This window comes from Epinephelus fuscoguttatus, linkage group LG11 (assembly GCF_011397635.1).
Source record: "Epinephelus fuscoguttatus linkage group LG11, E.fuscoguttatus.final_Chr_v1".
NCBI lineage: Eukaryota > Metazoa > Chordata > Actinopteri > Perciformes > Serranidae > Epinephelus > Epinephelus fuscoguttatus.
Window position 1 is genome coordinate 31,136,532 of NC_064762.1, and position 24,491 is coordinate 31,161,022.

Sequence of the window (24,491 nt, forward strand, 5' to 3'; positions counted from 1 at the left end):
AAAGTCCAGAGTTTGTCTGAACCATCTCACATATGTCCCGCTTGCTTTGCCACCTGATGCAAATTTTCTCACTCTTGTCCAGAGCCTCAGCAAATGCTGCCTTCCAGTGTATATCATACCATACTAAAGAGAATCTGTGCGTCTGTGCCTGATGTTGACAGGCCAGTGACCAGGCATAAGGATTTGACGAGTTGGGATTGAGATGTTGCAAAAAAATGAGATTTATTATTTGCATGACATACTTGGTTCAAATTCATTTTATTTTTAATATTAAAGATGTGAAATGCAACTTTATCACATCAAAATTGAAATAATTAAGATACAGGTAATAAGTTGATGCCTCATTTTCATTTCTTGTTTTATTGCAGTTGGCTTGTGAGGTTACAGCAAGTTACATGAAATATAACAGTTGAGGAAATCATTAGGAAAAGAAAAAAGAGTGAAACTTACTGTGCAGCAGGAAAACAAAACCCCTATTCTGTTTGCATGTATGCATGATGTATTCACTGCACTGATAGGCCTGCTAAACCGTTTAATGTGGGGGATCTTACTGCAAAACTCTTCAACATTAAATGTTTATCAGTAACCCCAGATTCTTTATGACACACATGTGGCAGGCAGAGACTGGAGGAAACATGCTGTAATCTCAAGGTCTGTCATGCTGTTTTGTCAAATGTTATTTTGGTCATGGATATGAACCTGCTTCTCCTTAAAGTGAGATTTTATTGTCTTTATTTTATGTTGTTTTGTGCAAAGTGCATCATAAATAGCTATTGTTATTATTAATAATAATATTTGAATGGCTTAGATCACAGCATGTGTATTAAAGATGAAATTAAAACCATGAAAAGACATTAAATCAACTCTAAATGCACTCATTTGTAGTATCTGGATGGTACATTATTACTTCTTAAGTCCAAGTCCACGATTAGGGCTGACTCCGTCACCTGCTGAGTTCGTCTCAGCTGCTTTGTGTTAACTCATCAGCCTTGTAGTCTTTATACGGACAGCAGTTTCCTTTCCTCCTTCTTGCCCGATTATCAAAGCTGTCTACCTGGTCTGGATTCACTCTTGCTCTTTGTTTCCCTGCCTTTTAAAACCTTTCTGATCTACAGAGAAAAGAGACTTTTGACTCTTCCCATTACCTGTAAAGAGTCTAAAAAAAGTCCTGTTCACTCTGACCACAGCTGGTGCCATTTGAAAGAGGCACACAGTGGTGAAGCCATCTTACAGACAACTGGGATGTTGTTAAGCTACTTACCCAAGTTTTCAAGCTGTTAATACTTGATCCCATAACCCTGCCCATCTGAGAGGCTGAAGTTCAGATCTTTGAATAGTCTTTCCTACTGAAAGTTGAAAGACAAACACTGTTATGAGGTTTTGTTAAGAGACAAGAGCTTTGTTCCATTTTCACAGTGAAGTGACTAAACTAAAAAAAACTATTAGTGTTTTAATGCTGTTAATAATACACTGCTGTTAAACATACAATACGAAAAGGAAATAAAACACACTTACAGTTAGGGCTGCCCCCGACCAAGTCCACCAATTTTCCTAGTCGACCAATAGTCATCATTTAGGGCCATTAGTCGACTAGTCACCTGCATGTTTACAGTGTAGATTTGACTATTAAATTATATATTTTGGGCGGGGCAACACAATGGTTTGAGTTCATGGTCTGAGAAAGAATAGTATCAGTAACACTGCTAACACTGTGCTACATTACAGAGAAATACAAAACCGTACTAATGAACCTTCATTAATATAGGCCTATATTTTATCTACAAGTGAACATCACACACTGAGCGAGGCGCCTGTTAATTGACCTTTTGTTGCAACTAAGCAACCAATGAAATCTTGCTGACTGACGATCTTTCTGGTCGACTAACGTTTGATCGACTATCAGAGGGCAGCCCTACCTCACACTGAGGAGCTGCAAGGCTGCATGACATTATTTGTACCTCATATAGAGGAAACTAATTGGAGGGACTGGGGCTTCAGAGGTTAAAACAAAGAAAAAAATAAGCACAAATATTAACTGGGGTGAAATAAACAAGCAGTTCATATTTTTCTCACATGTACGATACAGTGTTGGACACTGGTGGGAGGTTTGAGAAAGATTACAGATCACTTAGATTTTATGAGTTTAAATTGATGACACTCCAAAACTGAAATAATCAAAATAAAACCAATGAAATGGATTCCTTTTTTGTGTGTTTTAATTTCTGTGCGTGCGAGTCATGAGGGAAAAAAGTGGAGTAATAATAATAATAATAATAATAATTTTCATCCGAAAACACAGAGCAGATGACAACTCTGCAGCCCTCACTGGAGAGGGAACAGAGCGAGAGGACAGACGTGAAATATGGGAGGAGAGAGGCTGGTGGCATTTATAATCTGTGTGACGCACAAGGTGGACTCCTCTGTGTGTGTGTTTTGTGTGTGTGTAGTGTATGTGTGTTATTTATAGTCCTGATTGGCGTCATCAGCTCCGAACAACCCACTGCTGTTTCAGAAAGTCACGCTGCGATGCAACATGTTAACCATCAGCATGCGTCATGGCCCACACCCAACTACACACCAAGCTGTCTCACTGTGTGTGTGTGTGTGTGTGTGTGTGTGAGCTAATTCACTAACCTCTATCTATCAGCTGTGTTGTACACATGAGATTTCCACCAACACAAGTCAGTTTAAATACATAAGAAATAAGGAAAAAGTCTTTTGATTATAACTCCTTATTATTAACACTTTTTTTTTTTGCATATTTTCAATTTGTACATGGAAACCTGAGCAGAAACAGTAGAAAGTTTTTATGCTTTTCCGTCAAAGTTCAATGGAAATACACTTAGTGAATAAATGGTGACGTACATGAATCATGTGACTTGAACGTCACCCGAGCTTCCGCTGAAGAGCTGAAAACATCAGATCAGTGTGGAGCGATAAAAAACTATAACCTTTCTCATATTAATGCATGAAACAAACAGTAATATTATATTCTGATCACATTTCCACCATTTAAGATTTGACTTACTGCACTATGAACAAAAGCAGCCATATGTGCAATTCAGTGTACCACAGACGAAGAGGATGAACCCAGATTCAGGTCAGGTGTTTATTCTGTCATTAGCCTGTCACTGTGTCATGGAAATCTTTTTTTTGGCATGGGTGGATTAATGTGCTTTGATTTAATCTTAACCAACGTATCCTCATACAATGGTTTGTATGATATCTAACAAATTAGCACCCCACAATTGATGTTATATACGAAACGTAAAGTTACCTACTTTATGTAAAGGTACTTAGGTTAGGTTTAGGCCATAGACTGTAAAGATAGTCTGACACACACACACACACACACACACACACACACACACCAGTCTGCAACGCCAAGGGTTAGCACACCAGGGTGAGGAGCTCTGACATCCAGAGGGAGGTCGGAGTAGAGCCACAGCTCCCTTGTGTCAAAAGGGGTCAGTTGAGGTAGTTCAGGCATCTGATCAGGATGCCTCCTAGGCGCCTCCTGTAAGAGGTACATCCAACAGGTAGGAGATCCAGGGGCAGACTCAGGACATGTTGGAGAGATTACATATCTCGTCTGGCTTGGGAACGCCTCGGGGTGTGCTCGGGAGAGGGGTGTCTGGAATACTTTGTTCAGCCTGCTGTCCTCCGGACCTGGCTTTGGACAAGCAGTTGAAAATGGATGGATGGAATATAAAAATGATGGATATAGCCACCATGACCTCACCCATTGGTTTGTGGACTCCCGTTTTGAAGCTTTAAGTACAGCATTTCAGCCATCACCCCCGTATAGTTGTCATGAAGGGAGAAATTAACTATAGAGACCTAAACTGTTTTTGTACCACTTGGGATCCCATGGGGACTGACTTGCTTCTGGAGCCAGCCTCAAGTGGCCATTCAAAGAACTGTTTTTTGGCACTTACGTGTTGCCTTCACCCCCACAGGTTGCCACTTGGTTAAGGCAAGTAAAGTTACGTAGGTTAGGTTTAGGGAAAGAAACATGGTGATGACATACCTCAAAATGATTCAGAATTCACTTGGTTTCACACGATTCCGAGCACGGATCTCTTGGGGGAGAGCCTTATGATTTGTGACTCATCCACCACCCCAGCCTGTCTCCTTAAGTGGACTTCTGGCTTCTTTACTCCCATCAGCACATTGGTCATGTGATTGCAGCCTCCCTGATTACATGGGTTACATACGAATTACTGACGCCTTCTATAAAGGAACTGTGGTGCATTACTCTTCATGGGGAAACATACAAACAGTGCATGAGAACAGCCTGAACAGTATATGTTTATTTTTTTGTTGTTCAGAGAGAAATAAAATAACGAACTAGATAAGAAAACAAAAGAACAATCTAAAAACGTACTGTATATTACCCAGTTCAGAATCATAAAATAGTGAACAGAAGGTAATATTTAAAGAAATCTTAGGTATATAATCAAGATTCTACGGGAAAGACTCCAACTATAAAGTCGGACCTTTTGTGCCAAACCAGTACAAAGTACGTACCCATCTCCATGTTACATGCAGATCTGTTGTTCTCCTTTTAACTTGATGCCAGAAATGTCAATGCAAAGTGTGTCTCAATGTGTTTTCAGTGTGTTTTCAGAGCTTCAAAGTGTCGCTGCAGGAACTTCCAGAGTCACCAAACCCCATAAAAACAGAGTGAAAACGCTGTAAAACTGCTACGAGTAGCAATTCAGAAAGGGGTGTTTTTCTGGTTTTGGTGTAATTATGACTTAAAAAAAATACATGGAGGGAAAAAAGTTTAGTTGAGCTTTAACTTACGCATGGTGGTGTTATTTTAACCCATTCATTAAGCATTTTATGTGGTTAGTTGATGAGACTTACTGGAAACACTTTGGCAGGACAGAGTCACTCAGTGGAAAAGGATTCAATACTCTGACGCTTTGGTCCATTTGTCATCTAACAGAGTACTGCAGCAATTTAATACTGCTGGAGCATGCAACTGTTTTGTTTTGTAATATGGCTAAACTGCAAAAATGTTGGATCCCACACTTTCCAAAATGTCTCACCCCTCAGTTTGCAATATCTACGCTACGCTTTAAATCTGTAGTCTCAAAGCCTGAACTGAGAAAATTAAGGTGACACTTGACAAAGCTCCTCCCAGAGACATTTTATACATCTGAGTAAACTGACCATTCTTCATCTTCCTTGCCTTTGCTGGCACATTGCTGCCAATCAGCGGAACAGCGTAAAACTGGGAGAGTGTGAGGCGTAATTTTGGAGAGGCGGAACTTAAGCAATGCGCAATGAGACAGCCCCAGGATAATGGGCTGTCGGATAAATGGGACAGTTTTCGGATTATTGGTGTTTCAGAATCATGAGTCATTGGAGCAATGGTGTACCAGCTGGCCATCAGTTTTGTTAGACATTGCAATCTGGTTTGCAACACATTCTCATTCCTACAAGTCATGCCGACAATTGGCCAGTGGCCCTACTTGTAAAACTATGGCTCATCAAACTAGGTACCCTTTCTGAGTCAGTTTTGGACACTCAGGGGTGGTATGTCAATTTACATTTGTTACAAGCAGTGTGTTGTTTTTTTTTTTTTTTTTCCAAAATAAAATTTTGTTTTTGAGAGGAAATGTAGTTCAGTCATGACCACTTTAGTCAAAGAAAATTTTCCATTTTCAGCATCACATTTGTCGGCGTGGCTCTGTTCTGGGACCTCTCTGCCTTTCCTCGAGCTACGCAGAAAGCCTAAGGCGGAGAGAGCACACCTCTCTGCCCTTCACTGCGCCTACATGGAAAGCCTAAGGCAGGGAGAGCAGCAGCAAAGACCCCCCGGGAACAGGACAGAGCAGCATCAATGACAAACAGAAATGACATTGATAAGTCAGACACAGCATGAAAAGGAGGAGCTGGGGTGGAGGCGGATTGCAAAACGGCTTACAGAGGAAGCAGCAACAGTAGACAGGCCAGACCGGTTTAAATAAGCCACCCTGAATGAGATTAGTTGCATAGAAAGAAAATTATGTGATCTATCAGCTGACTCCCTTCCATCAATCAGCTGCTCCATCAGTTGACTGGCTGTTTGAGATCAGCTTGACATAGTGTCCTGCATGAACTAACACTATGCTCAGTTTTCTGTTAGATTTTCTTCCTTAGGTTTAACAACAAAAGCACATGGTTTGATTTAGAAAAATACATCATGGCTTGGTTTAAAATAAGTACATTTGTTACTAACATAATGTAACATCATGCTACACATACTAGCACACTATGTCTTTATTAAAATAACTCCACTTACGTTTGGTTTTGCACAAGATGCAAACAGTGATCTTCCGCTTGAAACTCATCCACCTCCCCTTCCACCCAACCTGTGCAAACTTTCTCGCTCTTTATACTACAGCCATTGCTCGGATTGTCAAAAATATGTCACTGCCTTAAACAGCCACATTAGACTGCCGTAGTGTATCAGTATCTAACGCTGAGGGCCTCTGACCCAAGCATCAGTATTTGACAAGTTGAGTGTGAGACCCTCTCCTGTTGGTTTCTGATATTGGAGGTCTGACAGTTGAGGCTTGTTCTTTGGTCCGTTTTACCGTCAGTATGTGCTCCTTTGAATGAGAGCATCGTCTCCAAAACCAAGACAGCACAAAGTGCTCTGTGGGTCGCTCTGACAGCTTGATAGATAGAGGAAAGACTCGGCCACAGATTGGCTGCAGGATTTCGGTTTGAGGTTTGGGGATGTTGTGGTGGCACTCATAGGAAACATTATCTGAGTGTGTGCACACGCACACACACACACACACACACACACACACACACACACACACACACACACACACACACACACACACACACAGAGTGCCTGGCAGTCATAATGTTCCCATCCACAGGCAAAATGAGAGACAATCAAGTATCATTTCCTCTATTACTCTCTGTTCCATATTCACCATGTTCGTGGGAGGAAGGTAGCCTCTTCGTCATGTATATTAGTGACGGACAGGAAAACCCAGATACAGAGGATGCAAGTCTGTTAGACGAGATGAATCCTGTAGGCAAATCTAAAAACAATCCAAAAAACTGTGGCTTTGCTCCCGCTGTTAAAGACTGTCTTAAGGGCATCTGTTGGTCTCCTTCTGCTTTTTAAGAATTCCCAGAACAGGAATGAGGTTTCATTTTGGGAAAAAAAATTGAGTCTCCTCTTTTGGAGATGCAGTGATGCAGTCTGTCCATTGGGTGGTGGTGATGTAAAGGGTCAAGAGCATTTTAATCCTGCATTGTAAAATATTTGAGATAGTAAATGACCAATGATCATCAACCACAGTGGCTTATAAAGGGGATATATTGAGATGTGGGAAAGTAAACTATACAAACTCTCTTACAAATACTAGTATGTCACTTTATATCCATCCATCCATCCATCTTCAACCACTTATCCGGAGCCAGGTCATGAGGGCAGCAGGCTGAGCTGGTGGTAGCAGCAAATATTCAAATGAGAACTTGGCCGATTGGCAGAAGGGTTCCATGTGAACAGCAGTTGCACATGGGTCAGCCCGTCACTTTATATTACTGATACAATTATTTTAAAGGGAAACTTGAGATTATTTTTACCCTGGACCCTATTTTCCCACGTTTTTGTGTCCAAACTCTTGTTACCACAAAGCAGTCCACTTCAGGTCAGTTATATATTACAACAGTTAGTTTTCTGTTTCCATTGTGAAAAGATGTCGATGGTACCAATAGAACTGTCCTCATTTTTCGTCACCCCTCTGTCTGGGGACCCTGATCCAATACTAAAAGGTGGAGCTAGAAACATTGCAGTCTGTTGATTGGTCATAGAGAACACTCCAGTTGTGACTGGTTTTGGAAGGTATCTAACCACTTTTCATACCCTGGCAGGTTTTTCATACATAAGTAAACTATAACTATAAAATAAAATGATGTTTTGCAGTCTGTAGCAGCAGCTAAAGACTGAGAAAAAAATACTTAACTTCACTGGGCCGACAGCCGGAAGCCAACTTTTCAGGTGAACGTTTACTCAATGCATGAGTTGGCAATAAATCAGTGAACACACCTTAAATGTCAGTATAATAGCATTCCATTTGTTTTTAATATCTCTTTGACTGACATACACTGTATGTGTTAAAAAAATGTATATGAATTTCAACCAGCATATATTCTAATTCTCACCTGGGGGAAAAAAATGTAGCAAAGGGTAGTTTCAGTGTGCTCTGGCAGCACTACACCCATGCTCTTGCCTGACAAGGACTCAATGCAAAAACCCACTATTTTTAAATATCCCATCAAGAGAGACTCTCACTTCAGCTTGTTCTCTTTTGTTCTGAAAATGTTGTCATGCTACCCTGTGCCATGGACGGTGAATAGTTAATACAACGAGAGCTGAATGGAGCAATGAGTGACAACAACCCCGCCTACATGTAAGGGCACTGTCTCTGGTGGAAACACTAAATAGATCTAGGGTCTAGGTACATGTCCATATAGGTTACTAAAGGTACCAAATAACATGACTTTGATCATCTTGTTACAATTCAATGTTCTGCTGAGAAACCTTTGGTCTTTGCATGCATGTGGATGCCACTTGATGCACTCCACCCAATCAAACACTGTTGCACACCAAGTACACCAGTCACAGCACCGTCACTCCCCGACAAGCACCATGCAACACCCCTGCTCAGAAACAGCTCAAGGAACGTGACAAAGAACTTAAAGGGATAGTGCACCCAAAAATGAAAATTCAGCCATTATCTACTCACCCATCTGCCAACGGAGGCCCTGGTGAAGTTTTAGAGTCCTCACATCCCTTGCGGAGATCGGCAGGGGGAGCGGCTAGCACACCTAATGGCAGACGGCGCCCCAGACTAACGTCCAAGAACACAAAATTGAATCCACAGAGTATCTCCATACTGCTCATCCATAGTGATCCAAGTGTGCTGCAGCCACGACATAAAAAGTTGTTTCGAAAAACGTCATATGAATTCTGTTTTTAGCCTCACTGTAGCCTGTAGCTCTGACTGCTTCTCTGTGCTCCGTGTTCATGTGTGCGCGCTCAGGGTGATCGGTGATGCACGGTCTCTGAAGAGCAACAGTCTCATCGGTACTGATGTCCAGATTCTCAAGTGCAGGCATCGGCAATTCCCAGTCTGAGCAGCAAAGACTTTCCTCCTCCATTGGCATTGCTTTGCATTTGAAACAACTACACCACCAGGTTTCCAGTGCTTGACTCCGGTATTCTGCGGCTGGCTGAGGGTTAGGTTCATGAGCTGTGGCGGCTGCTTCGTCCAGTAGCCTGAGTTCCGTCCGTATACTCGGGCTCAAACAAATACAGCTCAACAAAGAAATGCTGTTCCTCCTCAATTTCAAAGTCTTCAGACATGTTGGGCTGTCCTTTGCTAAAAGACCGTAGTGCAAATTATTTTTAAGCTCTGTGGTTACATTGTCTCTCCCTGCGGTGCACGTGTCACTTGATGTAAACACGGGTGAGCAAAGCTCATGCTTTCGCTGGTCTCGCGCAGGCGCGCACACGTGAGCGTGGAGCACAGAGAAGCAGTCAGAGCTACAGGCTACAGTGAGGCTAAAAACAGAGTTCATATGACGTTTTTCCAAACAACTTTTTATGTCGCGGCTGCAGCACACTTGGATCACTATGGATGAGCAGTATGGAGATACTTTGTGGATTCAATTTTGTGTTCTTGGACGTTAGTCTGGGGCACCGTCTGCCATTAGGTGTGCTAGCCGCTCCCCCGCTGATCTCCGCAAGGGATGTGAAGACTCTAAAACTTCACCAGAGCCTTCCTCGGCATATGGGTGAGTAGATAATGGCTGAATTTTCATTTTTGGGTGCACTATCCCTTTAAGATGTCAAAATGGCTTCCAAATTCCCTAGATCACCAATTAAGTATTTGTGGGATGAGCCAGTACCCCAGAGATGCCCCCGATCCATGGTGGGGTCTCTTTGGATCAGACTTGGCTCTGACCTGTCAAGGCATGGACAAAGGACCCCTGGGCAGTGCCCTGTGGTGTCTGACACTAGGGTATTGTCGGCTGATCCTTTGAGCCCTGTGGGTTGAGAGATGGGGTACCAGCACGCCCCATGGATGCTCAATCAGATTGGGATTTGGGGAATTACACAGCCAGGTCAATGCCTTGAGCTATTTGGTCATGTTCCGTTGCTGAGCAGTTTTTGCATTTCGGAATGGTGCATTGTCGCTCTGGAGGGGGGCACTGCCATGAGGGAGGACACTTGGTCTGTAGCAGTGTTTGGGTGGATGGAGTGCGTCAAGCGGCATCCACATGACTGCAAGACCTAAAGTTTCCCATCAGATTATTGCATTGAAACCAGATGATCAGTGTTAATCACTTCACCTGCCACAGGTTTTAATGTTTTGTCTGATCGATGTATACACAGTATATATCCAATTCATAAGATATCACTGTATTGAATAGGTAAAAAAATCCTGCTCACCCTTATCAAACCTCTTTGTGATCCCTGCCAGATTGAGGTCATCACATGAGTCTATATTACAGCTCTACTTTTTCTTCCCACAGTTGTGAGATGGCCATTTATAATCTGTGAGCACAACAGCAATTTGTGATCCAGACTAAAGGAAAAATATCGGTCCCATAACTTTTTTAAAAGTACCCGACTCTCCAACTCATGTCTTGGGGCCAAGTCCGTGAAATTCTCAGAATACAATTTATACGACCCCGTTCTTGAACATAGTGTCTCCTTTCTCCTCCCTGCCCATATGTCTCTGATTACTGTAAAAAACAGCAATGCCAGTTATCTGTGAATGCATAATTTGGGGTGCACTTTGTGTCAGTTTACTGACAAACATCTGCATTGTGTTCTTTGGCCTCGCAGTGATGAATCAATCACTCTTTGTGGACGCACAGCTGGGTACAGGAGAGTCTGGTCTCTGCAGTTGTTCTGGGCTCCAGTACAACACACACAGAGCTTTGAGTGTAACTAGAGAGTTGTTAGTTCAGCAATGAAGAACAGTCATGGACAGAGATCCACATCTCACCTCTGAGCTTTGGTCTGGCTGTCTTTCATGTTCCCCACACAGTTTGGCTTCAGAGAAAGGGACTCCCTCCTACCTGTCCTCACTCAGAGCTGACATCTTTAACAAAAACACATCTTTACATAATAATGAGGATGACAAAGTCATAACCAAGAGGGATCATGAAGGGTGCAGATATCAATCCACACATCAATATGGCCACTTGTAATGAAAGATGAGTAGTCTGTGTGCAGTGACCCTTATCACCTCATTAAAAGTATCAGCATGCATGCTTCCTTAAAATCTAAACCATTCTCCCTTTTCAACACACTGCACAATGCCTTTGAGGATTTTGCAGATCATGCAGTTGCAGTTTGGTGACACAAGAGGTCATAAAAACACACCTAGTTACAGTACGGGATGTCCATCCTGGAGAGTGATCCTTCCCCTGTTGCTCTTCCTGAGGTTTTCTCCCTTTCCCCCCTTTAAATAGTTTTTAGGGGGGGGGGTTTATCCTGATTGGAATCAAGTGTCTAAAGACCGGGTCCATCAAATACTGTACAGATTGTAAAGCCCCTTGAGACAAATTGTGATTTGTGATATTGGGCTATTAATGTAAAATTGGCTATTAAAGTAAAATTGTACTTTAATAGCCCAATTAATAATTTAATAGTGTTTTTGTACTTTAATATATTTCAGTGTTTTCATTTTTTATTTCTGTTGTCATTTCATACTTAGAACTACACTGATTTAAAAAATCAAACCTAAAAAGTAACTCATTGTATGTTTAAATAATTCATTATTTTCTCCAATCTATATCAAAGAAGCTGAACAGCACCACAAACTGGAATTACAATGAAGTTAAATCGACATCTCTCAAATGTTTTTCATTTGTCCATAACATCCTGAAACAAGGTCATGGGGGATGACGCGTAAAGACACGCTCACATTCATACCTACAGGCAATTTAGACTCACCAGTTCACCAATTAAGCTAACCTGCCTGTCTTTGGACTGAGAGGAAGCTGGAGAACTCTGAAAACACACACTGACACAGGGAGAACATGTAAACTCCACACAGAAGGGCTGTGGCCTTATTGAGGGCTGAGGGAACTAAGCCAAGGTGTCTTTAGAGAAAGCATTTGTTTATATCTACAGTACTCTTTCTCACTTCTCTACAGATAATTTAAAATGAAAGCATTTGTCCTAAAGCAACTCCTTACCAAGGCTCTGATGATTAAACTAACTTGCCAAGTAAGTCCTTAAACCTTGAGCAGTACTCATGGCTATACAGCCAAAACTTGGCTGAAATTATGTAAAAGGACTTGTTGCCTACCTCGTTTCAGTGACTGAAGGCAGCCCACAGACTCTGCAGTTTCAAATGCAGTTCTGCAACAGCACCGATGATTTGGGTGCATCACACTCAATGATGTCGCCTGTATAAAATCAAACCTCAGTCTTCTCTTTCGACAGATTCTTTAAGTGGTCCATAATATATATATACACTGTACACAACAAATACAAATAATTTTTTTGTGTCTGGCAAGTGAAGTTGGCCCCCTGGCACCGCCACAGTGATCACCTGCCTTGATGAAGTGTGTTTTTCCAAAACTGTATTCTAAACTTTGAGGGAGTGAAAATAACAAAACTCACCACCAGTCTTCTTATTGACTTTTAAAGGTGGAAATAAAACATCAAGCATGAAACTATACGGTAACTCCAAATGCTCAAATAACAGCAAATTCCAGTCAATTCAAACAAAGTGCTGCTACTTGAAAACAGGAAGCAATTTTGTCCCTCCCTCAAAAAACACGTACCTCATCGCTCATCGATTCCTTGCTTTGTCTGACACATCTCAAGAGTCTGCTGGCAGGTTGAGCTACAGAGGTCAAAAGGTCAGCAGCCAGGAAACAGTTATAGCAGGCCTACAAGCTGGCGGCGACTCAGCACCTTGCTCATAGGCACCTCATTGACATGTAGAGCCCAAGATGCTGCTGCCCCAGACCAGTCAAAACTTTCCATACCCTTTACTGCTTCAGGGATTCACACCAGCAACCTTGAAGGCTGCAGGCTGGTGAGAGGAAACAAGCTGATGTGCGAAAGTTATATGAGTTCAATTTATTTATTGATTACAGCGTGTTTGAGATGTTTTCTCCATTAGAAAGTTCAAGATGAAACAAAGAAAAGTTTAAGACAAACGTATAAACAAAATAAAATATACAACGTACTGCTGGTCAGTACATGATCGTGATATATAATACAAAGCCTCTCTGCAGTACAGAGGCACAGCTGCGTACTGCATCTACACATGAGCTGAGTCACTCCTCTGTCATCTCTCATACAAAAATAAAGCTACTAACATCCCAGTCAAAGTGTCGCCACCCTGTCCTTCATTGTTACGTCATTTCCTTCTTGTGAACCAATGTAATAAAATAACAAATGAAACAGATCCATGAGTAGTGTCGTCCATGTTGATCTCTATGATGAAACATCTTTGCTTTGCTTCTGATCAGTTTGAACCTGATGATATATGTGAATGCTTCAGCTGATTTAAACATGTATCAGCTGGGTATTATTTCAATATTGTACCACATGTGAGCTCAGTCAGCTGAAATCTCTGTAACTGTCGAGGCTTAGCTGTATTTCACTACCTGGAGCCCATCTACTCAGGCTTCTGTGGTTTTTCCTGACTGGTGTCTGACAGCTGGCGCCTCCTGGTGGTCAGCTGGTGGCTACGCGCTCTGCACAGCACTCTGTGGACTTGATGACTCTGCAACAACATCAGCAAAAAAACAAATGAAATGAAACAATATTAAACACTTAGTGGCTGAGTTTAGCTTATCATAGATGTACTGCTATCGCTGGCCATGTCGGCCAATGACAGACAAGAAACTGCAGTGCACACATGCAAAGGGATGTTTAGGCATGTGTTGTTGTTGTTGTTGTTGTTACCTGTGTGTAGCGTAGCAGTCTTTATCCGGCTTTCCTCCAGCGTTAACAAGCAGCCATTGCCATTCTCTGCAGATGCACCTCCTGCCCCGACCTCACAGGTCACCACCATGATGGGACCCTTACCGCCCTTCAGATGGACCTGGATGCTGTCCTGTGTCAACACACACACACACACACACACACACACACACACACACACACACACACACACACACAATATCTTCTTGGATATTGAACCAAACACACCAGATCATCCAGAAAACTACTCAGTCATTGGTTTTTTTTTCACCTCTTTGGGTGCAGGAACCTCCAGCTTGGTTTCTTCCGGAGCTTTGACGACGATCACCGTCTGCTCCTCGAAGGCTCTGACCCGGCTGATATCCTCGCAGGTCACATAGGCCAACGTGCAGGAAAGGTTAAAGAAAACCTGCTCAACATTTACAACTGCTTCATTCACTCCCTAGATTAAAAAACTTATTGTAGGCCTCCAAGATTAATCTGAAGATTTACATGAGCTCGATGTCTGTTTTTCCTCCCATGTCTGTCTTGGCAACATGAGACAAATTAAATCTGATTCTTAAAACAATGTTTTTGCACTATGGGGAGAATGCACTAGGAAGTGAAGATTTTTGGTGGATTTCCTTCTTTTTTGGTTTGTTTAATAAACCTGTATTAACTGATGTTTTGGCCACATGGGGGCAGTGAAGCAAGCTGGAAACACAACATAACATTTCATCCTATAGAGCTGATACGGCTCAGGTTATGAGAAGCTCTGGGATTCAGGTCGTTAATTTCCCATAGCAATAAAGAGCTCATGTCTGATGAATGGATAGAAGGAAATCTATTCTAAAAGACAGGACAGAACGCTGCTCCTCTGGGTCTGGTGTGAAAGGATATGCTGCATTGTCCACGTCGTCGGTCATGTCGAAGAGCTGCTGGGCACAGCCTTTGATGAGGGTGTCGAGCGTTTCCTCCACCAGCTTCAGGTTCTCCAGCTCTCTCTCGAACCTTTGCCGGTTCTTCCACAGGAAGTTGGAGATCTGACAGCTTCCTCTGGACAGATGTCAGTCAGACAGCAGGTTTACCGCAAAGCTTACCAGCAACACACAAGACTTTTCAACAGCGTTAAAGGACATCCTTGAACTTATTTAGAGCTCTCGAAATGAATGATTTTTCAGAGAAAATGCAAAATAGAGCCAGACAGATAAAGTGGCATGCCAAATATCATCAGATGATTTCAGCTCATCATACATGCTACATATTGGGGCTGCAACTAGTGGATTTTGCTGCTTGTTTTATGTCAAAATTAAATAAAAAGATAAATGGCATAATCTTTTCCTACAGGCGCTCAGTAACATAATGTTTCTCTCGTGCAACTTAATTGGAATCTGAAAGATTCGTTAAACAAAGTGGATTTGGAAATTAAAAGGGATAGTTTGGTTCTTTTGAAATGGGATCTTGGGAGGTACTGCTGTGGAGGGGTCAGCAACAAAATGTATTTTAGCTACCTTAAAAAAATCTAGGTACTGGTCCAGGATCAGTTATTTTATTTGTGTTATTGTGTGACTTCGGCGATCACCTTATTCATCTTTTTTCACTTTGTCAAGACAAGTCTACAGTCATCAGATTTCATCATATCTTTTCATCTTTTCACTTACATCCACTTGATTTTATTGGCAGACTGCTTCTCAACAAGGCTGATGCCTTCCAGGACGTTGGTGATGTCGTAGACTCGCCGCCTGCGGGTCTGCAGGCTCGTGGTCACCTGCCGGAGATCCACCAAGTTGTCCGGAGCGTTCAGTATCAGCTCCAGGAAATGCTGTGTCAGTGCTCCCAAGGACACATCTGAGTACAACACCACATCCGTCTTATTAGTATCTTATTATTTGTGTTATATATTGTCAAATAAATAAAAGATCAGGTTTGGCTAAAGATCTGACCGAAGCACACACCTGTTCTGTTGACTCTTTTGGTCTGGATGCTCTCTTTCTTCTGACAAAGGCTGATGCTGGAGACAAGAGAAAATGTTTCGTTCAACTTGAGTTAAAATTTGTCATTTCTGTCAAGCTCATGTAAAATACACTGTGTGCCAACATGTGCAGGAACCACTTCAATGTCCCACCATCACACTTGCTCCTACATGGAAATTATAGCAGATAAATATATTCATTTTTAATCTAACCAAAACAAATTTTTATTTTAACTGATAAAAAGTAGGTGCAAATATTAAATTTAACCAGCAGGCTGTAACACATAAGAGGAAAACCAGAAGATGTGTTTTACCCAGGAGTCATGGCCTCTGAAGTGTTCATAGCATCTGAATCCTCCTGGAATTGAGAAAGTGAAAACAGCAGATTAAATCTACTCTGATTACATCTAACACATTATAAAGTTTGATTATTAACCAATATTTAAGAGATTACATTTTGAACTTAAAAAAAAGTAGCCATTAATTACAGTCATGTTGATATTATGGGAGTTATTACATGTTATGTGCTTAGTACAAACAGTGTAAGAGAGATGTTTTTGACAGAGATGTGTCATATTCACAAGAGCATATGATATCAACAGTTTCCTGACCTGCTGTGGTATATCCATTACAGGAAGTTCTGGCGCTGGAGGCTCCACATTAGCAGGACCATCATCTACACCTTCATCAGCGTTGTCGTCATCGTCATCATCACAGCCGCCACCGGTGGCCCACTGATCATCTTCCTCTGATGACTCAGCTCCCCAGGGGCTTATCAAGGGCCCATCCAGGCATGGGGGCATGATGGGAATGGCGTCGCTGTTGACGCCGTTGGTGGAGATGTCCTCTGGCAGGAAGTGGTCTTCACAGATTAAATGCTGCTCTGTCGAGTCCTGCTTGTCTGTCTCCCTCAAGGCCGCCAGCCATACCTGGACAGAGTCAAAAGTGTTACTGCTGGTACGCTGTATATTTTTACACTGGATACATTTCAACAGAGCTTTGCTGACTAGTTGGAATTTCTGATTACACTATAAAACAAAGAGAGGGTTGCACAGGGTCGGTTAAAGGGTAACACCGCCTAAATCAAGAATTCCAATAGGTTATTTTCGTTGCTGGAGAAAGTTCAGTCAGTATTTGTGAACATGAGCTGCTCTTTCTCTCAAAGCCAGAAACCAGAGAAGTTAGTTTCAAACTTGCCTGATTTTGTGAACCCACTAATTGTTTTTCTCTTTTGCAACCAAATGGACTTGATTCTATTGTAGCGTCAGAAAATGTACCCATATACACAGAACAGTCCCCTGGGTGCTCTCAGTGTCATCTCTAACTTCTTTACCAATTCACTGTCTATGGAGCGACTCTAGACTTTATACCCCATGATATCACCATTTGCATTTCAGCACCTTAGTTTCTGGATTTGGGAGACAGTTGTTCGTGTTTACTAATATTTTGGACAGTCTGCACAGTTCGTCTTCAGCTCGGAAATGTTAAAATTTTAGCACATTGTTAATATAAAATTGCATTCTTTAATTATGAATTTATTTTGGCTGTGATACTAGGACTTTAGGCATGTTTTGGTGAAAACTAAGCCCACAGATCGTTTGCCAGCATCCCATTAATTAGGACTTCAGCTTGGCTTGTGAATATGAGGCAACAGCCTGAAATGTAAGACGTCCATAAAGAAAATATGAAGGCCTGGCAGGGAAACTATTGTTTGGAGAGAAGTTTCATAGGGGAGGTTTTCTTTCTGTTCAATGAGAATAAAATACAATATTGCCTGAATCAACTCATGTAATTACATTGGTCTTGTTGCTTTTTTCATTGTTATTACAAGGGTTTAGAGGCTCAGGGGCTGAAGAAATAACCCCTAACAGTTAATTTTAGTCCCTTAACTCCATGTTTAATCCCATAAATTAACAGAAATCCCAGCAAGTTTCCAAGTTTCCACCTAGAATATTCATTCATTGTTGGATTTTGCAGCCCTAGTTTTTAATAGTGTGAGATGTTGTTCGCCAAAACACACCATACGTAACTTAACGTTACCGTTACATATGTAATAGTATGTTAGGTCTGGTTAAATTCACGTGTCCGTACCTTGACTCGTGCGGGGTCTTTGGGGAAGTTGAAGAACCTCTTCGGTGCCCGGTTGTAGATCCCCCGGTTAACGTTCGCCTCGCGGTTCGGACACCCGGAGACAACACACTTCCCCATGGTAACCGTCACTCCTCCACCGGAACCGAGTCAACCCGGGCTAACGCTACATCCGAATCCCGTTAATAATAGCCGTTACAAACTGCTTATACACGACTAACGTTGTCTCGGTTTGTTTATGTCGTGTTTAGCTGCTTCTTTTCAGACCGGAAAGGGTGTGTTTTTGAACCGGAAATACAACAATGGAGGGAAATATAGAGGAGCGCGCCAATTTGGCGCCATCTACTGTCTGAGCGCCGCTACTACACATTTACACAATAATAAATATATATTTTATGTATCATTATCTACTGATTTATCTCTACTATTATAAAGGTACAACACTGACAGTCTAAAAATCATGTTTTTTCATTTGAAACGCATGGCCTTTCTATTTTATCATGAGAATATCAAAATGACTGAAGTATATTTTGATATGTCTTTTATTTTATGCTATACGTACGTTTGATATTCGGTTACACTGCAAAATTATATCATATTAAAGATATAGGCCTACTAGGCCTATATCTTAAATCCACTATACTGTAGGCTGCTATATCATACTACACTCTGTCTTATCACATCATATAGCCTGCTATCTTATATTTCTATTTTGCTTCACTGATATATACAACATAAAGTATCATAACTTAATCACAGCATATATTACTCTGGTGTACACTTATTTGTGTAGCAGTCACTGCTATGAATCAAAGGCTACTGACAAAACATTTATCAATATTGAGGTATGCTGTCAGAAATATGGTAATATTTGTCAATAGCCAGTAGTGTAATGAGAAGGTCTTATCAAAATAGTTTGTATTATATTGGATTACAGCAACTGTTGCATTTATTTGTTCATCACTTTAATGTGGCAGCTGGTAAATTGAAAGTTCTTTTTATATTCTTTAACAATACGTATTATTAATTTATTAGTTTATTCTGTATTGTTGTATTGATATGCTGATGGAGGTTGATATTAATGAATTGAAACTGACAACTGCCTTGAAGGAAGAAAAATACACTTGACAGTAATGTTATAAAGCTAAAACATGAAAAAACACTGGTGTATTATACTTAATACTAATACTTATACTAACTTTCCTCATCATCAGCTTGTGATTCAAAACAAGAAAAGGTGGTGATCAGTGTTGCAACACAAGATTTATTCAGAGCAAGAGATGCCAACACCAGCATGATAAAAATTGTACAAACTTCACAAGTCAAATTAAAATATCACGTAGCGTATCTCGTGACCTTAAACATACAGCAAAAATATCAACATAACCCATGCCATGTGGTAAGAAAACTGTTGTTGAAAGTTTGCGAGTAACACAGAAAAAGGGGTAAGAGGAGAGAAAATGAATGTTGTATAAAAACCCCTTATCGATGCACTGCTGAAAAGAAACTGTAACATTTTCATAAACTGATGATTTCACAAATATTCATATGGATTTCTTTTGCATTCTAGCATGTCACATGTTAGTGTTGAGATTCTCTATGTAAATAGTTACAGTTTAGCTTTTACATCTGATATTACAATATCTAGTCTATTGACTGTCTTTAAGTGGCAGAATTGTGCTTTAACTCCCATTTCCTTTGTTATCAATAAGAATAACTGACTAAATAAAAAATACAAGCTGTCAGTCTATCTAATGCAGTAGTTTACTGGCAGGAAGCTGCAGACACGAAGCTTTGGACAGAGATGTAAAGTCAGGGAATGAGGCTCTGCAGTAAAAGTCCAAAGAAGGAGCATCTTTAAAGGAAAACTCCCCCTGTTTGGTGGATATTTTTCTCCCTGTGGGGAAACTGGACTGATAGCAGAGAATGTTTCAGTCATCTAAAAATATGAAAATGGTGTTTTAGGGGTCAGTCCCTCGGAGTCACAAATCAAATTATGATGTTTATCTCTTGATTTTCCCTTTTAAATGTCTTTACATTAGAAAATATTTCCCCCGCATTAGAGTCACATGATGCTTACACAGTGAAAATATGTTATTCAAACCCAAGTTGGCATGTTTTCATTCCAGCTTAGCAAAAAATATTTTATATTGTTTTAACCACATTCATATATTTGGAAAGTTTGGGGTGGCTACTTCAATTTAAAGGGTCATAAATTAATCATATGTATTATTTAAATGAAAGCAACAAAGTTTGATCCCTTTCTGTATTGAAAAGCATTCTGGGTAATGTAGGAAAACACAAACTGAACAGGAAATAGGAGAGACAGGTTAAAGTGTTACACTGAACCAGACTGAAGATTTGTAGTGCTTGAGAAATCAAGCTTTTTTCAACTGTCAGTTTGGAGTGGCGCATAGATCTAAATACTTTGGCACATGTACAGGGCTCAACAATAAGGATTGCCTAATGGACCGAGGCAAGTAAAATGCCACAATGGGCTAGTAAATCAAGCAACTCATGCAACTCAGGCAAGTATTAAACACATTGTTTTTCCTAAGCTGATGATAGAAGTAGCTAAGGAGTGAGCCATCTTCTTCGCCCCTCATCTCATGTTGCACATGCGCACTACCGATTGTACACTCGCAAAAAAAAATGGAGGAGGGTAAAGACAAAGCTTGTGAGCTGAAGCGTAAGTAAGCATTTCAATTGTCAAGGGAACAGAAGTTTAGTTGAGTGGCACTGGAGGTTGTGGCTGAAACTCTGTATGTTATGCGTAGTTTTCCATAAGTTTGAGATCAAGGCTGACAAAACTGGGCCATTTTTATGACAATTAACTTTGTTTTTTTTCCATAACCACTTATAAATAGAACAATTTGTATAGGCGCAGGTAAAAATTGACTTCAGGCAAGTAGATTTCTGACCAACTTACACAACCAGGTAAGTCATTAACATTAAACCCTGCTGTAGGAAAATTTTAAGCTCTGTGGATGTGGTGTCCTGAAATACACATTGGAAGTTGCATTTAACTTCTCCCCTTCAACTTTTATGTACACATGCTTGTGCCTTTGACTACAATATTTTCCAAAACAGTTATCTTTTGCTCTGATAATTCAACAAGGTGTTTCATGTCCAACCAAGTTTTGAGCGCACCAGTGGGCGGACACTCCTATAACAGGAACAATTTACTTTCACAAAAGCTTGACACCAGAAAAACTCCTCACATTTCTCAACTCTATTGACAGGTTGTACAAAGAGAGACAGGTCTTGTGATAACAAATGCAACAATGCATTTATGTTTTCAAATTTTAATTCGCAACATTATACTTTAGGAAGTTAAGAACAGAGTATTTCTGATGCCTAAGAAAAACCTTCACAAGGTAACATATCAGACAGAAGCTTATCAGTCTGGTTCAGCACTCTGTTTTTGGCTTTCTTTTAAAATGGATTTGATGTTAAAAAAATATACAAAGGTTAAAAATCTAAGGGGACCAGAGGGGGAGTTTTCCTTTAGGTAACAAATCAAATCAGTGAAATTTGTTCCAGGTTGCTTTCAAACAGGAACCACCAGCACAAAGTTTTGTCGAAGTCACAGTTTCCACAAACTCGCTGTACAGTTTTTGCTTCATTTACCACGTGATAATACTTTGACATACTCCAATAAAGTGCATGCATGATCGACGGTGTTCAGAAAACATTTTCCATCAGTACTGTGATTGCAGACTGAATGTCATCGTAAGGCTGATTTAGATCAAATACTCAGTCGGTAAATTCAGTGCGCAGACGTCGCGTCACAACTGCTGGCTCTAGTTTTTATTCTTCTTTTCAATAACAATCAAAGATAATAAAAAAGTGCTGCTTGGTCATCATGTTGTCTGGCATCATGTCCCATTGTGTCTCACACAATAAGATACATGATTGGAAAGACGTTTTCTACAGAACGAGTGCAATATACAATGACGGATGGGGACGTTTGACCCTGTAAGTCCAGTGGAGCCGTCAGCCTTTAGAAAGAAAAATCATATCTACAAATCCCTTCGCCTGCCGAGTGCCTCTTAATTGACAATAAAAACATCAAAACATGGAAACAAAGGTGTCCCTGTGCAAAGTCGAACATGACAGAACCAAAGTCCTTTCACCCGCGTCAGATTCCTAAAACATGATTGTAGTAAAAGGTTTATACAAAACGCAATACATTTATAGTTAGTAAAAAGATCTATCAGCTCTTTGCTAGTTTTATTCATAAGAAATTGCATATACCCAAACATTTTTTTCATATAGATTGCATCCCATATCTAAACAAATGATTTAATATTATCACACCAATATTGCTGACAAGTTGTCCTATTAGCTAGTCAAGGTTGATGATTAAAAGAAATTCATAATGGCAGATTGTCTCCTACATTTTCTGTAGCCATTGGTCTTTCTGCTTCGTTCTCCACACGAACAAAGAAAAGCAACACAACAGTGACAGTTTGAAACAAAACAACTCCTAAGGGGATGATGGGATTTGCACCAGTAAGTTTCCGTGTCATGATGTTTGAAATCTTCGTGCTTATAGCATTGGTTCTTCTCGTAATTTTAGCTAAAGATTACATTAATATCAGAGTCCACTTTCCAAAGATTACAAAAATGAATGAATTACATCCATTAAACAACCTCAAGCTTTGCAGCTCGTTAGGAAAAGCCTTTCAAAAATGATTGCTCTTCGAGTTCCCCGCTCTGCTCCCCGTTAAACCCGTGACGCCCTGTTTTTTTTATGTATCGCGTTAAAATAAGAAATGATTCAAGCTTACAATAAATAAATACATACATATACACTAGAATGTGCATACATTAGCAGCTATAAACAGTACGTCACATTATATTAGGTCATATGAAAATGTACAAAACGTGAATGTTTGTTTAAAACATCGGTAATTGTTTTTCAAAGCAAGGCAACGACAATCAAAATAATAATAAAAAAAAGAGATAACCATGGAGTTGAGAGCATAACAGCAGAAGAAATAAAAGAACTATGGTAGATTACAGCAGCAAAAAACAACCCATTCCCCTCTTTTTGATTTTTTTGTTGTTGTTGTTGTTGTTGTTGTTGTTGTTTTTGCTTTGCATTTGTTATTTTGGCCTCAGTCAGGGCTAGACTTGGATACCCTGAACGGCCTGTTTGATGTTTTCCAGCAGCGCCTTGTTCTCTGGGCTCTGGTACTGGTCCTGGTGAGTGTACATGTCTGTCAATGTACTCACATAAGTGTCAAAGTTCTGTTCATTCATTGGCTCCTGTGAGGGGGAAAGAAACCCACGAAGAAACAAACAATCAGAGGGGTTAGAGTTGGTGTTTTTAGACAATCAATATATGTTCTGTTAAACACTGTGGGGAAAGGTTTGGAAGACAAGCAGGCAGCAAGGGAGGAAGGGAACACCATCAAGGAAGCATGACTTGCTTACACAAACTTACTGAAATAGTCCTTTTATATTACATTTTAATATTATGAATAATATCTATACTTCAGCCTGTGAAGGTCTACGCAATGCAACTCCAAACCATGCAAAAATCAGGAGAGGAATGGTTAGCTGGTGGATAGATGGAAAGTTAATGTTTAGCATATGGAGACAAAATCAGGATGTTAAAAACTAATGGGAGGTTAATGGGCAGAGGTGAAAGAGACACAACTCGTAGTTCAACTTAGCTTAGCTGACTGGGAGTTTTGGTCGTTGTGATATTTCTCAGAGACAGAGCAGCTTTGGCTTCACAATCTTATTGGTTGAGTTTGACCCCAGTGGACAGTGGTTTTAAGTTTGTTCAAGTTCGACTGGAAATGTCATGAATTTCTCTTTGTTTGGATGAACACAGTTAGTTTTGGCGTCCTGCAAGGTTCGATTTTGGAACCAGTTGTTTTTAGCCTGCATGTGGTGTGACAGCCCAGTATCTCTTGAAAATATGTCACTAGTACGCATTTCCCTATCTCTTTTCTAATGCGAGCATGAGAAACAGTGTGCCCTATATGCAGCAAGGTGGAAAATAAGCAATGGTTTTTCCATACCTAGACGACAAAATAGGTCAATTTCCACTGACTTCCACAGACACTTTTATAACCAGCCCCCAAACTATTGGTTGCAGTTTTAAACACATACTCAGTGTCTTGACACAGTTGCAGTTCTGCTTTTAAACTAGCCAACATTGACTTCAGGACGTAAAACACCAGTCTCCTGAGTGAAACTCCTGTAGTAAGCCCCTTTTACACTGCCAGATCTTCGGTGAATGTTGGGCCGTTTTGCAGGCAAGCTGTGAGCTTGGAAAGTTGATCCGAGGTGCCCAGTTTTCCGCCGCGTAGGGGTAAACATATTGACAGAACCTTTTTGGTTTAAAAAGAACGAGGCACCCTTCCACCACGGGAGTAGCTGTTGATGACTTGTGGGAGGAGCTGTTGATGATGCCACACTCGCGACCTGCTGGCGGTGGATAAACAGGAA

The 24,491-nt window shown here is 40.7% G+C and overlaps 2 protein-coding genes across 8 annotated transcripts in view; both read right to left on the reverse strand.

Annotated features, from left to right (window-relative positions):
- Window positions 1–13,117: 13,117 nt before the first annotated feature.
- e2f6 (E2F transcription factor 6) lies at window positions 13,118–18,318 on the reverse strand. The gene is made up of 9 exons (XM_049590863.1): window positions 18,027–18,318; window positions 16,547–16,864; window positions 16,250–16,293; window positions 15,919–15,974; window positions 15,625–15,811; window positions 14,864–15,019; window positions 14,256–14,370; window positions 13,967–14,117; window positions 13,118–13,784 (listed from the first exon to the last, which is right to left on the reverse strand). The coding sequence occupies exons 1-9, from the start codon at window positions 18,141–18,143 to the stop codon at window positions 13,747–13,749; spliced, it is 1,182 nt and encodes a 393-aa protein (XP_049446820.1). The 5' UTR covers window positions 18,144–18,318; the 3' UTR covers window positions 13,118–13,746.
- A 958-nt stretch (window positions 18,319–19,276) lies between these two features.
- The window catches only part of myt1la (myelin transcription factor 1-like, a), a 78,117-nt gene continuing 72,902 nt past the window's right edge, over window positions 19,277–24,491 (reverse strand). For all 7 annotated transcript variants that reach the window (XM_049590558.1, XM_049590559.1, XM_049590562.1 and 4 more), the window contains one exon: window positions 19,277–23,297. In XM_049590558.1, the coding sequence (XP_049446515.1) occupies window positions 23,157–23,297 (141 nt within the window). In that variant the 3' untranslated portion in view covers window positions 19,277–23,156. The remainder of the gene's footprint in view (window positions 23,298–24,491) is intronic.